Below are 15,025 nucleotides of genomic sequence, written 5' to 3' on the forward strand. Positions count from 1 at the left end.
ATGTATGTATGTAATAATGTATGCATATGAATTAGTGAACGTGTGTGTATTGTATCAATGTTTATGCATATATGAATGAATGATTGTATGATTTAATGTAGGGAAAAGTACTAGGATATCCCTGGAAGTTCCAAATTTACCAAACTACCCCTATGTCCAAAAAACTACACTTTATAAAGTAATTATACACTCAAATCTACAAGCCCTATTTACCAAAGATTTGAGTGTATAATTACTTTATAAAGTGTAATTTTTTGGACATAGGGGTAGTTTGGTAAATTTGGAACTTCCAGGGGCATTCTGGTAAATATATGAACTTCCAGGGGTATCCTGGTACTTTTCCCTTTAATGTATATATGTATTTTTGCATGTATTAATGTATATGTATGAAATAGTAAACGTGTGTGTATTGTATCAATGTTTATGCATATATGAATGAATGATTGTATGATTTTATGTATGTGTGTGTATGAATGAATGAATGTATGTCTAATTGTATGTATGTGTGTATGTATATGTGTAAGGCTAAATGACTAATTTGTGAATGTATGGATATGTCTGAATGAATACATGTATGTGTACGTATGAAAACTTATGAATGTAGATCTATATTAGAATGAATGTATAAGGTATGTATGTGTATGTGTGTTTATGCATGTATATATGAATCAATGTTATATATATGTGTATGAATGAATAATCTTATGAACGTATGCATGTGTATGAATAAATTATTGTATAAAAGTATGTATATATGAATGTGTATGTGTGTATAAACCAATGCATTGTGCATAAGTCTGCATATAAACAAATGAATGTGTGCATAGTGTATGGATGTGTTTGCATATATGAATGAATAGATGTTCCTGTAGTGTGCTAATGTGTATGTATTATAAATGAATGAACAAATGTAGGTATACTTGCCAATATGTAAGAAAATGTGTTGTGTAAACACAAAACCCTACTTATTTGCATGTAGATCAATTAGATGTTATGATCGCACCCAATGGGTTGGCCAATGGCAAAGAACAAAGAATAAGAAATTAAGGGGGATTGTGAGCCCACCTTTTCTTAAATTAGAAAGGCAACTCTAAAAGTCAAGTCTTTACCCCTAATGTTTAGGAAAACATTTCACTATTGAAACGTGGCATCTTTTCTATAAGCAATGCTAAGCATCACAATTGATGACATATGCTTCCTATGATGTTTAGAAAAGTCTTTTCTTCAAACATGGCTCATCGATAAGTGTTTTATTTGTAATTGTGAATAATAATAAAAGGGTTATAAATCCCTGTTTTGTTATCAGTTTTTAAAAAGTAATTGTGAAACGTGCCACTAAACATTGGGTTTGTTATGCGACACATTGTTAGCAACATCTACTTTTAGCGATGTTTAATGTTGCCTTTTGTCAAAATTTGCATGTTGATAAATGCCTTGATTGTAGTATTTCCTTACCGTTTTAATTTGAACAAGATAACATAAGCATTTCATACCTTTTAATTTATAGTTTACTCTCCACCTAAAGATAACAACACAATATGATTGTATCCTTTGTAAAGATAAATATGAAATGTCTTGTCATAGTTGGGGAACATCACAATAAAAGGATTGTAACATACCTAGAAAGACATTATATCATTTCCCATTGTTACAACAAACATAGTATATGTTCTGTACGCTCGATTTCTCAAAACTAATGCATTCACATTTTGTTAATGCAAGTTTACAGTTTATGATTCATGTTTTAGTTGTTTTCTCTCGATATTTTGCTATTGGTCGATATAAGATACTCCATAAATCCTTAACCTATACAGCCTCTTACACCCTATAATGCTTTTCATTTGGTAGAAGTGTTTTTAAGGCAATGTCAAAAAAAGTTGCATTGATTTACTAGTGAATATGCCCAACTTTACATTCAAGATTAAGATGATGGCCAAATACCAGAACAATCCAATATTTAATTGAGTTCTAATTCACAATGGTGCAAACCTAATTCATAGCTTGCACTACACCTAAAGACATTCTGTTGCAACCTCGATTCAGTTTAGATGTCAAGTTTGATTAAACCTGAGGGTTCAAATGGTTAATCAAACATTCTGATATTCCTTGAGAATTTCCCCAAATTCTAGGATCTTTTTAATTCCATGTTTGACCCATGCCATAAAAGAAAGTTTTGTATTTGCTTAAAGGTAGTTTTGACATTGTTATGCTCTTCCCTAACATTTCCCAAATTTCTATTGGTTATGTCAATACAACATTAGAAGCATGTTTTGTCTTTATCTTTAGTTACCAACGAAAGGCTCGGTTAAAAGCCTACATGTAAAACTTCATTCAGAGTGTTGAAGCTTAATAAAGTAGATTTACCCAAAAAGTTTTACACGATTTTAAACGAAGGAAAAATCCAATAGAGCTATTATTTATGTTTCATTTAAAAGCATGTGTTATTCCTTCATGGCAATGTTATTATACAGAGGGCATTAATTAATTGACAGCATCCCATGAAAGCCCTCTGGAAGGTGGAGAAATGGGATACAAGAACACGCCAAACCAACCATTGTTGACCACAAAAGAGCCAATAGCATTGAGGGAATATGTTTTTTCTCTTTATGCTATATACCAATAGTGTGGCTATATGACTAAAATATGCACATAAGAATAACTTACAGATCACCTCCTCTATAGGCATTCTGTGGGAGTTGCATGCTTACTAAATCATCACGTGGAAGAAGACCAAAGGGTCCATGGAGCTCCACCTCATGATTAGTGACCATAGACCTATTATCTATTGACATTGACTCCTCCGATTCCAAAAGGTATGTCACTTGCTTCTCTGTCCTGAATGCAAGATAACATATCCCTGCCAGGTATGCAACCATGGCACCAAATCCACCCATTCCAATCACTACCTGTGCTCCTTTTGTTAGTCCATTGTCGGAGACAAGCCACTTATAGAATGAGGTGGATAAGAAATAGACATTAATGACCATGATTGCACATCCTATGAGCCATGTGGAGATGGTAACCTAGACATATAAATAAGTTCATAAGATTTTAAGGTCTGAGAGTAGGATACTTATCTATCTTTGTTGGATCATATATGCCAGTACTCACCATGATATGATTCTTGTAAGGGCCCATCTTGGTTTTACTGCTTGTGAACTTAAGCAAGGGAAGGAGAGCAAATGGTAGCTCAAATGATAAGATCATCTGTAATTTGAAGGGTACATTAAACTTATTTAAGCTTTTATGGACTCAAAACTAATGCTAAATGGAAATGGACAAAAAAAACAAGATTTGGGTGTGAATATGACCGAAGAAATGATAATCAAATTTCCAGCTCCAGATGAACCTCCAATCAATGCTGCAATCAGACTTGGGCCAATGGCTACAGTGCGCGTCAACAAATTCCGAACCCATGGCACAAACCGCAAATTCAAAAAACCCTGATAGCATTGAAAAGTGAAAAGTTCAATATTTATGATATCATGAATTTCGACCTACCAATCATAGTTCATATTAAGTTTTAACTTCAATATCATTATCCACCGTTGGGCACCATCTAGGAATCCATATTCCATAATCAATAAGTATTGGGGTATCATCTCATGCAAGTATGTTGAAACTATCTCTCACAGACCATTGTATTTTCAAGCTATCTATAAAAGCTCCAATAGTCTGTCTTTATGTTTCCTTATATTTCTGTAAGGATATTCATTACATTGTTTCTGGTGTACATTCATTGCTGTGATGTGATAGGTTTTCTATGATTGGCAGCACTGCTCCTTATTGCACTTGACAGTCACTGTTCTCATTTATCAACAACAATGTTTTCTCAACAGTAGATACTTCCACTGTTTTGGCTTTAGAAGAAAGATTCAAGGTGCTAATGTGAATCTTGATATTTACAGGTATGCTGCTTTACCGGAGTTTGAAAATTCACCTACAGCAGCACATGATTTTTCTTTTTCCCAAGGAGGATTTGAATGACTCTATGTTGCCATGGTGTCATGGCTGTATATTATCTGTACATTACCATGTCACCTAATTCTAAGGGATGTACAAAGTATAGTATATAAAATAGCCATTGTTTACAGATATCAGAAATGGGGGTTTCTGAAAGATCCTGCAAACCTTTATCGTTTGCGAGATTAAGGTTTTCCAACAGCAGGAAAAAACAGTTGGGACATTTGCAAGTTTCTGCTTTCCGGAACTAGCTTTGTGCTGGCTGAAGCATTCCATTTTATTTTACCTCAGCTAGTGAGTAGGTCTGAAATCGGAGGATATTAGACAAATCCATAGTATTACTCATCAGTTATTAAAGGTTTGGCATATTTCCACAACTCAAGGACATCATCTTGCTCATCATTGCAGTTCCTCAGATACAAGCCTTAGCTTTCTTAGACTTAGCAATGACAAATTGACTCACTGGGATACAGGCTGAATGATGCACTCATCATAGAACAAGATCCAATGCATTTCATCAGAGTCAAGATTCTTGCCTATGAAAGATATTTCGATCTGTCACTGTTCACATGGAGCTCAAATGTAGTTGTCATAGTTTAGAATGCTTTCTTCTGATAGAAAAAACCTCCAAAATGTGGTTATGTATTATGATATGGGCTTGGGAATACATTGACATTGCTCTGTATACAGATAAGCTCTACTGGAGGTTATATCATGAAAACCATGGCAAGGATGTGTCGATTCCCAAATAAAACAGGAAACTAGGATATAACCAGGAGTACCTTAATTGTAGTGAATACTGTTGCGAAATGAATCTTGTTTATCTAATGAAATTTCAAAACAAATGCTAACCTGGTGATATTTATTTTCTATGCAAAAAGATGTAAAGTTAGCCATATACCTGCATGACATATTGGCCTGCATATGTCCCCGTGATTGTTGAGCTTTGACCAGATGCTAGAAGTGCAATACCAAAAAGTTTGGAGCTCCAATTTCCTAAGACATTCTGCAGCCAACAAAAGGATTAAAGTCAAATAAAATGATTTCATTGAACATTCTTACACTGTTTTAACCAAAACTTCACAATTCCTGTTTAATCTCAAGGCCATTTTCATCCTATCCATAACAATAGAAAGTTAACAGCTCTATTATTTTTTTTTTCAATGACAAACTGCTTTCTTCTTGCAAACTTTCATGCCCTCTTTGCTTTCTTCTTGCCTTTGATGTGGCTCTTTTAACTTCGCCATCTTCCTGTCTTTCATTTTTATTACCCCTTTGAGCTGCCCCCCTTCCTTGGTGACCGAGAGGAGGCCTTCATCAAGTGAGTATGATAATGGTTAGTAGGAGGCTCTTTTTGCACCACTGTACTGGCCCTATCATAATATTCCTTAAAGATGTGATACAACATCAGGTTCAATAACTTTGAACCAACAATTATTACATTCTTTCCTAAATTCCTGATGCTGTTCTTATATCAATGACTCTAATTCACTCTCCCCATACACCTCAAGCGTGACAGCGACCTTACTCAAATCCATTGATTTTTCTTTTATTGAGGGAAAACTTTCATTCTTATTTTCCTGCTAAGTACCTGAGAACACAAATGGTTGGCTGCTCTAAGAAAACTAAGTTGGATGGGCGGGGGGGTGGGAGAAGGGGAATGCGACTGCAGGTTATGGAGAACTCACAGCTTCGATAACATAAGAGAAAACTGCTCTATACTCTAATGGCATTCCGATCTCTACTATTCTTTTCCAAAGCTCAGTCCTTGGTACATCGTCAAAGGCTTTCTTAAAGTCCACAAATAATATAGCATTTTACCTTGATGTCATCTTTCATCCATAATTACTCTTAGTTCTGGGGCTGTCACCCTCCAACAGTCTTGTCATGATATTCCTTAAAGATTGCACAACAACAGGATCGATCACTTTGAGCGAACCATCACTACATTGCTTCCAAGATGCCAAGGCATTCAAATTCATGATGTTATTCCTATATCAATGACTCTAATTCGAGTCTTGGCCATGGATCATGGATCACAAAAGATTTAGCTTCAACTATTCGAACCTCAAACATCACAAAACACACATTTACATAACCCAGGGCAACTTTCAGGTTTATTTAGTACTTGTCCACTTCCTATTAGCCTTGGCCACAATCCATGGCTCACAATAGACTTAGCTTTAACTATTCGAGCCTCAAATATCACAATACTCATATTCACATAACCCTCATCATATTCTGGTATAGAAGTATTAAATCATTCAAGAACTTGGTCAGCAATAGCAATTCATAATCAACTAGCCCCTCCCTAGTGAGATAAGTGTACATTGAGTTTCAACCCATACTACTATCATCCTTCGCAAAGTAGACAAGGGATACCAAGCTTGCAGACACGTGGCCAACAATTCAGGGATTTTCATACTGGCTAACACTTGACAATGTACTTTTCACATTCAGAGTCATATTTCTCAAAGAAACATTAATACATAACTTCTAAAGCCAAATTTGGTCCAACTTCTGGACATCTAGAAATGTAAGTGGTGGGATCACAGCATGGATTGCTGGTTCCAATTTGACACCGTTTCTGTCCATGCAATGATCACCATTAGATACCAGCCACATGCTATCAATATTTTGTTACCTGGAGTAAAAACGACGCTTGATTCAAATCTAGCTCGTCACATTTTTGTCGATTATCATGCGATAGTTCAGGGTTTGTGCATACAGCTCCACTCACAGAGATAACAGAGACATTGATTAAAAATGCTATAAACAAGGCAAATCCGCTCTCAACTAGGTAGAATCTGCAAGCATCCTGCACAGATGTCAAACGTCAGGCAGTTCACAATTGTATTTTATTTATTTCTTTATGTTATTTTAAAGGGAGAAAAGAGCAACCTTGATTCCTCGAATTGTCCTTGGGGTTTTTCTACTTAATACCAATGCAGAATGCAAGAAAAGGTTATGTCTGGAAATATCACAACATTTCAAGAAATCAGACGTCAACACATAAATTAACATTCACCATACTTTTTGGTCTAATTTATACTGTTAACCCCACATATTGAAGAAATCTGAAATATTTAGGGGCTTGTTTCAAAACACTTGAACTGATTTTGATCATCAGGAAACAGATTTGTTATTAGGAACAGAAGAACGTGAAACAATCTTGAGTTGAGAGCTCAGGTTGTATAATAACCTGGAAAGGGAGGCGCAAAACGAGCAAGAGAGGATATATCTACTAAAGGCAGTTCTGGGGGTACAATGGTTTCAATGCTCAACATTACAGAGATTGATGGCATCTCAAACAGGGAGATCCAATGTCCAAAGGACAGGTTCCTAACAATATAGAAAGAAAAAATATATTAACTTCTTTAGTAGCTCTGGTTAAACTCATACAGAACCGAACTGTTAAGGTATGGTTTAACAGTTTTATAGGTTTTAAAAATAATTTAATAGTTTGTTGAGTTTTCAACTATTATTAAATGGTTTGGTTAGGTTTCTATTATGAATAAATGGTTTGGTTTTAGTTTGGTTTAGTTCTCAAACTAAGGTTTATTGGTTTATCGTCGTAAGTGGCTCAGTTTAAATGATTTATCAGTTTCTGCTTTTCTTTATTATGTACTTAATAGTTTAATATTTTAATTAACTTAATGATTTTTTATGTTTAATTATTTAATTAGTTTAACTTACATATATTTAAATTTAATGTTCATTTCATTTAATGATTTTTAATTTAATGTTCTTTTTTTGTTTAATTAATTTGACTTTTTGGTCTAGATTTATGATTAAAAGGTTCAGTTTGGTTTCAATTTTTCTTTAAATGGTTCAGTTTCACTTATCCCTTGAGGGTTTGGTTTAAATGGCTTGATAGCTCTCAAACAGTTTGATTTGGTTTTTGTTATGTATAAATAGATCTGTTAGGTTTCAAGGCCAAGAAACCGAACTGAACCGAACCGAACCAGGCCCATACGTGGTCTTTAGAAGACCATAGTAGATTATTATACCTAAAAAAGATTACAACTGTTTACGTGAATCATCAGCGTGAGTAATGAAAGAAAAGATTTTTCTACTCTAGCTTCGGAAAACTGAACATCTTGAACATACGTAACCATAGGTGACTGAAACTAATCAAGTTCAGTGATGATTGCTGGAACGGCAGTTCCTGCCTTCTGAATATGCAAAACATAGGGTTATTCTATATAGGAAGGTCAGCAAGAGATAAGGATGGTCTCTCCAACTAGGAATCAGCAACGGCTCGGCTCAAGCCTGAATTGAACCGTTAAACCATTTTTAAATGCGTTGCCGGTTGCCAGTTCGGTTTGGTTCAGTTTAGGCTTAAGTTTCCTAAACCGGTTTGAGCTCAGTTTGGGATGGCTCAAGCCGACTGAACCAATTTGGGCTAAACCGGTTAAGGCTTAATCAGCTTGGCTAAACCGAGTCCTAAACTGGTCTAGTCTTAACCGGTTTGGCCAAACCGGTTAGCCTTAACAGATTTAGTAACCGATTAAGGCTTAACCGGTTTAGTTTGGACAAGGCTAAACCAGTTAAGCCGAAACCGAACTGTTGCTGATTCCTATCTCCAACACCATTTGATGATGGCTTTGAACTTATGAAGATATGCAAATCAAGGTCTTGGCCCAGGCTGGTGTTAGTGAAAATCCATCACAAAGAGCAATGGCACTAACTATCACCCCTCCGAGAGACAATTGTACAGCTTATTCATCGCTTGAGAAATTAGTTCATATTCATATCAATTGATCGAGCCTCTGAGGTCAAAGAGAGGGTATATGAAAAGCATGTACAGCTTACAAACGAGATGCTGAAAATATTCCACCCATAACAAGACTATTTTACCATTCAATGCATTGCAATGGGCTACTAAGTGGTTCATTTACATATTACTCAACTCACTTTGAAACATATTCTATAGGCCATTGTACATAGAGTTCTTCTATAAAATAGATAATCAATGAACACACTGTACAGTACATGGAATCCATGAATAAACTTTACAGTAATACTATCTGTTTATGCACACACAAGACGGAAGTGCAATGAAAATGTTGTATTATTGAAAAGAATAAGTGACCAATAAGACCAAAAGTTATATTCATGTGAATCTTATTGAATATCTGGTGAAATCAAGCTAAATTGTAGTGAACCTAAACTAGGTAACTAACCTACGTAACTAGGCTATAGTTAATGTACCAGGGCGCAGGGGAAAAACAAAGAGAAACATTTGAAAAAGGAAAAAAATGACCCATTTTTTTGAAAAGTAAGTGCATTTCCAGATGACCATGTTATGAACAATACAGTTTACACGTGGGATCTTGTTGTAGTAAATTTGAAGCTGCATAAACATTTCAGACTTGTTTAGAGGCCCTGAAAAGCCTTCTCCTGGAAGAAATGTAAAAATGGTAATTCCAGCAATAGAGGAGCCTAGTAGGAGGAGCCTAGTAGTAACATCAATAGTAAACCCATATGCCTTACAAGTTTCAACTTACAAGAAGATATCACATCTGAAAATATTGTACTGTAAATGAAACAAAGGATATATGTGAGTATTTTTTAAGTATGCGTATGAAATAAACAAGAGACGTAGAGAGTGATTTTTTAAGTACATGGGAGACCAAAACATGATCTATGGGAGGAGATGGAACATATGGTGTGAGCAGCAAACTTTGATACTCTTAATTAAACGACCTTTAATACTACAGTGTAAACCCTCAAGCCTACAGACAGGAAAATATAATGAAGTTACGGTAATGAGGCCAAAGTTCAACTACACGACCTTCAAGATGTAGAAAACAAATTGCCCTCTGTGTAGCCAATTAAGAATATATATGCAGGTCAGTTGGTAAAGTTATCTGGGAATCAGGAAATTGTCCATTCAACCCCAACATTTGGCAGTCTCATCTAGTAAATGGGTGCTGTTTGGGTGATTCAAACCCTAGTGCATGCGTTAATAAAAATATGGCTTACCACTAGTGAGCAACCCTAAAAGGGAATAGAAAAAGTGCATTAGCATGTGTTATCCTTCACCCTGTATTTAAGGGAAATGTTTGCCAGTCCTTTTTTTTTTAAGATCATTTATACAAACCAATGCAATTTGAATATTATTCAAAGCTTGGTGTTTTCTTTTGGATAATGTATTTATGTTTCTTAATGCAGAGAGGTTAAGTTCCTCTTATTTCAAGAATCATATTGCCAATGTGATGCCTATACATTTTATATAAGAAAGAGATACTGACAGAGTGTGAGTCTGGGTGTGTGGTTTGTGAAAAGAAATGATGTTTTACAAGGATATGTGTGTATATTTATATGAATTAATCAAATGTAACATGGGTGGATACATACGGCATAACCATAGCTCCAAGCAACGAGATCGCAAGTCCAGTAGCACCATCTCCATTTAGCTTAGGTATGAACATCCCTTTCACCACTTCAGTTGCCGATGGTTTTGCATAGGCAAGCTCTGCAAAAAAGCATCCTGCCATAGTGAAAACTAGGAGAGCAATCAGCATCTCCAGTTTCCTTACCTAGCCATATAAAGCACAAGGATATCAAACTTCATTTAAAGTATTTGTCATTTGCAAAACAAGAATATCTCATTACCCTATCAGCAGCATACATACCCCATACTGTTGTAAAGCAAGAAGTATCAATGTGCTAAGCCCCGTAAGGAGAACCCCAGACCAAATAGGAATGCCAAACAGCAAGTTCAAAGCAAAAGCTGTGCCTAGAACTGCACATAAGACAATCATTATACTTAACACAAATGTTGATGCTTAAAAAGAAATCATTAGGGATATAAAACTTTTAATCCAGGATCATAAGCAAATGAGAATCTCTACGAAAATCCCATTAAAACATTTGAATCTAGATAATAGGGCTTAGATGCTAGATAAACTATACTAGAGGCCCAAGATGTGGCTGTGGGACCAGTGTTCTTTTCCTATCAGAGGTCAACATAATCACTTTTAGCATTGCCATTATTTGGCATAATGGAAAGTACATAAAGTCCAACTCTATCACCAACAGAGGGATTTACCTTATAAAGACATAGAATATGCCTCTGATAGAACTAGGGGGGCTTTCATTGCCTTTGATATGGTTATCTATGCTTGCATAGAGGCATAAAGGCTATATGAGAAGGAGATAGTAGGATATCGCATGCCAACTTATACGTATTCTTTGTGTCATAACTGGCTCCTGTAAAATTTGATCATTTCTTTGCATAACTTAATGAACAGAAAAGTTTATTGCACCAAGTTTCCTATTACATCAATACATTGCTTCTGAGTTCAATATTTACCCTCTGGGATATCACTTGCTACTATTGCGATCTCCGCAGCTATCCAGAGGCAAAAATTTACTTTCCGTGGATATTCAGCCCTACAATGTTCAGCTAAGTGTTTTCCTGCAAAAGCACAAAACTTAGGGCATGCATGCCTGTTTTATCAAAGATAATCTGCATAACACATGCCTAAACTACAAGAAACAAATCAGATCATCCATAAAAATTGAACTGTTTATTCATATTCACTACAGATTTCCTTGATGTCAAAGCTAATCCCTTTCACAAACTTGACTGACATAAAGGAATTCTAATATTTAATCAAAATACCATTGAAGACTTTATGTGACCTTTCTACATGTGATATACTGACTGCATGATAATTGACAGTACTTACCAGTGACAACTCCCAGATTTGCAGCAAGAGATTGAATCAATAAGGCAGCACAAGACGCTACCAAAATAATCCACAGGAGCTGCAAGGGGAAAGACTTCTAATCAGCAAAAGTTTACTCCTCTATTTACTTGTAAGTTGAAAAGTAAAGCATACATGATGCATGCATAATAGAAAAAAGACAGGAACTTCAGATGATCAAATTGTAGCAGACATCATAGGAAACTTCATGAGATCAAAACCAACGTCACATGGCCTCAGAGAAGTTATGCTCATCCCTATGACATTTCCATTTAGGATATGTGGAGCTGGAGATAATCAGAGGACGGCATTTTGGTTCCAGTGAGCCGAGAAAGTTTTTGATATTGGCTACTCATATTCGAGCAATTCATTTTTCAGAAGCTAGTTTCAAAATGCAATTTCTTTTCACGAGTTACCATAAGCAATGGTAATCCTCGTTAAGGCTCAAAGGCCATTATAAACCACTATCCCCATACATGTGTTTTTGCCATCATCATCATATTGCTCCCTTGTGAACTTCTCTTTAATGTCCATCCACTCTCAAACACATCCACATAGTGGACGATCTTTGTTCACACATGATAATCGCAGATTCAGGTCTTTATGTTGGCAAACAGGTAACCAGGTGGGAATGCAATATTGTTGCTTTCAGTCACAATATATCTCATAACTATGGCAGAGTACAAGAAAAGGAAAAGTTGCAGCTTTTGTTTTTGTAAGTTTCTTGATTCCAAAAACTCTATTCAGGGCCTTCATTCATTTGTTTATTGAAGCTACACTATGGATTAACAAATCAGCTCTTTGTCTAGTTTGATAAGAAAGTATAGCTCTCTCTTTTCTTGTTTCTGACCTTGGCTAGATAGTTTTCTGTTTTTCAATAATTATTGAATCTCTAGCATATTTCAATTGGACACAACTATATTTCATCTTCTCACATTAAATTGTTCTAAGGAGACAATTACAACTAATTGAAGCTTTGTCACAACATAGAAACATGCTGAATATTATGTAAATGATGATGCCCACAACAACATTACCTCATACTTATATTTTGCTCCAGCTTGCAGATCACTCTCAACTGCCAAAGAAGCACAGCACAAAAAATGAGATGATCCAAAATTCACAATACACAATGAATGATCCTTTTTGTTACAGTTTACTTACAATTCCCTGGATCAATGTATGCTATAGCAACTAGAAATCCAGGACCAAGATAGGCAAGAAGTGTCTTAAATCCTCGTTTCTGTATAGACAATACAACCATCCAAAAGTAGTCAGTTATTCTACATAAAATCCATTGGGCATTACTGGATGAGTGTATCTTCCTCATCAACAGGGTAGCTTAAACATTGATAAGCTCTATGTATACAAAAGGATCTGCATCCACAACACGGATAAACTATGATCATCATTCACCTCCCCCACAGACTTTTGCAACTGTCACGAATCTATAACTTTGTTTATTTATGTGCTTTATCCATGATGATAGTCGATCAATATGATGCAATATTTGTCTCAAAAAGAAAATGGGACAGATTTTTTTCATGCAATGCAACAGTTTCCATGAAGACAAGTCGGTTTGACTAGAAAATGAATCTATTTTTATTGGAGTTTAATCACTTAGAATTCAACAGACATAATAATATCTTTTGCCTTTTATTTAGATTTTATGTATGGCATCCTCCTATTTGTGATTACAATTCTATAACAATTACTTTAACTTCCTTATGTACATCATAGATCTATTGTGTCTCATAGGTCGAAATAAATTTTCACTACCAAAATACGTGAATAACAGAACACTCTTCCGTTTTTCCCTATCAGACATCTATAGGTTCCAAAATTCACATAAAACGTGTAAAGTGATTTATTTCACAGCTCACATATAGCTTCGGATGAAAATTGGAAATGTGCGAATAAAAGCCTTTCTTACTTTTAGGAAATGTGAGCAGAAACAAACTTTCTTCCTTTCAGAAACATCAGAACATGACCTTTCTTTCTTCTATTACATTATACCCTGAGATGCAGAAAAACTTCAGAACTCTCTTACTTTCCTTCTTTCTTTCTTTTATTTATTTCTTTCTATCTGGCTTTCTTCCTTTCTTTCTTTCGTTCTTTCTTTCGAGAACGTAATATTATTCGTCTGTGTCGATATCATGAGATGATAGCATGACACCTTAAGCTGCAAAAACTTCAGAACTTTCTCTCTTCTCTTTCATCCCAAGTTTTTTCTTTCATTTATTTATTTATTACTCTTTCCTTCCTTTCATTCACAAAAGGTGGCATTCTTCGTCTGTTTATAAACAAAACAATTGCATGAAACCTGAACGTTCAAAAAACCTTTCTTTCGGGAAATTCATCCGTATCACATACAACACATGATCACATGCTGCTACCTTTGAGGTACAAAAAAAAATCAAAAATTGTCTTCCGTTCCTTTCTTTTGGCAGAAGGAAATTGTATTTCTTCGCCTGTGGCCCAATCATAAGGAATACACCTTAAAGGTGCAGACAATTTCGCAACTTCCTTTATTTCTGATTTCATTCCGAATTTCTGTGAGAAAAATGTGGCAATTCTTCGCCTCTCTTACTGTCTTGGCATGGGAGAAAGACATACCTCGGGTACTGAGACTTGGTAAAGGCTAGCAGACTCCATATTGTTACTCATGTCGTTGGAGCCTCCGTGATAAGAGCTAGGTCAAAAGAAGCAGAAGATCCATGCGAAACGGGAGCGGTAAGGAAGAATGAAGACGTCCACGAGAAGAGAATCAGAAGATGAATGTGTGAATGGATGTACAGAGGAGGCAAAATCTGCAGAAGAAGCCGAAGGAGGAGATCGAAGGGGGCCAAGCTGCCTTCAGCTGCAGAAGGTGACAAGAGAGAGAGAGAGAGAGAAAGAAAGAAAGAAAGACGGGAACAAGAAGAGCACAAGAAGATTTCTTATATCAGAAGAAAAAGAAGAAGGAAAGAAGGAAGAAGAAATGCTTGACTAAAGGACTAAAGGACTTCTTCATTATTCTTTTTTTTTTCCATCTATATTCATTATATATGATCCATTCTTCATTATTAAAAACCATGAATGATTCTCCTTAGGCCTTCCTGTCAGTTGCTAAATGGGGGGGGGGGGGGGTTGTGCCTGACACTTGTTGTCCGGTCTACCAAGCTGGCCGGACAAGACGGGACGTGTGGGCCCGCAGGACGGGATGGCACATGTCGGTCACATGGGCCAGACAGATGGGCTGGCAGCACGAGATGGGATAGCATGGGCCGGCGTGTTCGGCCTGTTGAGCAGGTGGGATAGGACGTGCCGGCATGTTGGGCAGATGGGATAGGACAGGCCGGCAT

At 36.1% G+C, this 15,025-nt stretch overlaps 1 protein-coding gene across 1 annotated transcript; it reads right to left on the reverse strand.

Annotated features, from left to right (window-relative positions):
* Positions 1-2,391: 2,391 nt before the first annotated feature.
* Positions 2,392-14,446, reverse strand: LOC147861220 (metal transporter Nramp1-like). Its single transcript, XM_087323677.1, has 13 exons — positions 14,298-14,446; positions 12,846-12,924; positions 12,719-12,759; positions 11,664-11,742; positions 11,285-11,389; positions 10,605-10,714; positions 10,327-10,508; positions 6,865-6,934; positions 6,608-6,781; positions 4,865-4,969; positions 3,312-3,443; positions 3,112-3,207; positions 2,392-3,023 (listed from the first exon to the last, which is right to left on the reverse strand). Exons 1-13 carry the CDS (start codon positions 14,346-14,348, stop codon positions 2,661-2,663), a joined length of 1,587 nt encoding a protein of 528 aa, XP_087179803.1. The 5' UTR covers positions 14,349-14,446; the 3' UTR covers positions 2,392-2,660.
* Between the last annotated feature and the right edge of the window lie 579 nt (positions 14,447-15,025).

The sequence above is a fragment of the Azolla caroliniana genome, unplaced genomic scaffold, assembly GCF_043228905.1.
Source record: "Azolla caroliniana isolate FFs.n. ecotype wild unplaced genomic scaffold, voAzoCaro1.0.p SCAF_8, whole genome shotgun sequence".
Lineage (NCBI taxonomy): Eukaryota > Viridiplantae > Streptophyta > Polypodiopsida > Salviniales > Salviniaceae > Azolla > Azolla caroliniana.

Coding starts and splice junctions, on each gene's coding strand:
- LOC147861220 (XM_087323677.1), bottom strand. CDS start 14,348: ATGAGTAACAATATGGAGTCTGCTAGCCTTTACCAAGTCTCAGTACCC. Junction 10,715..11,284: donor AGCAAGTGATATCCCAGAGG/GTAAATATTGAA, acceptor TCTTATGTGCAG/TTCTAGGCACAGCTTTTGCT. Junction 4,970..6,607: donor AAGCGTCGTTTTTACTCCAG/GTAACAAAATAT, acceptor TGTTGGCTGCAG/AATGTCTTAGGAAATTGGAG.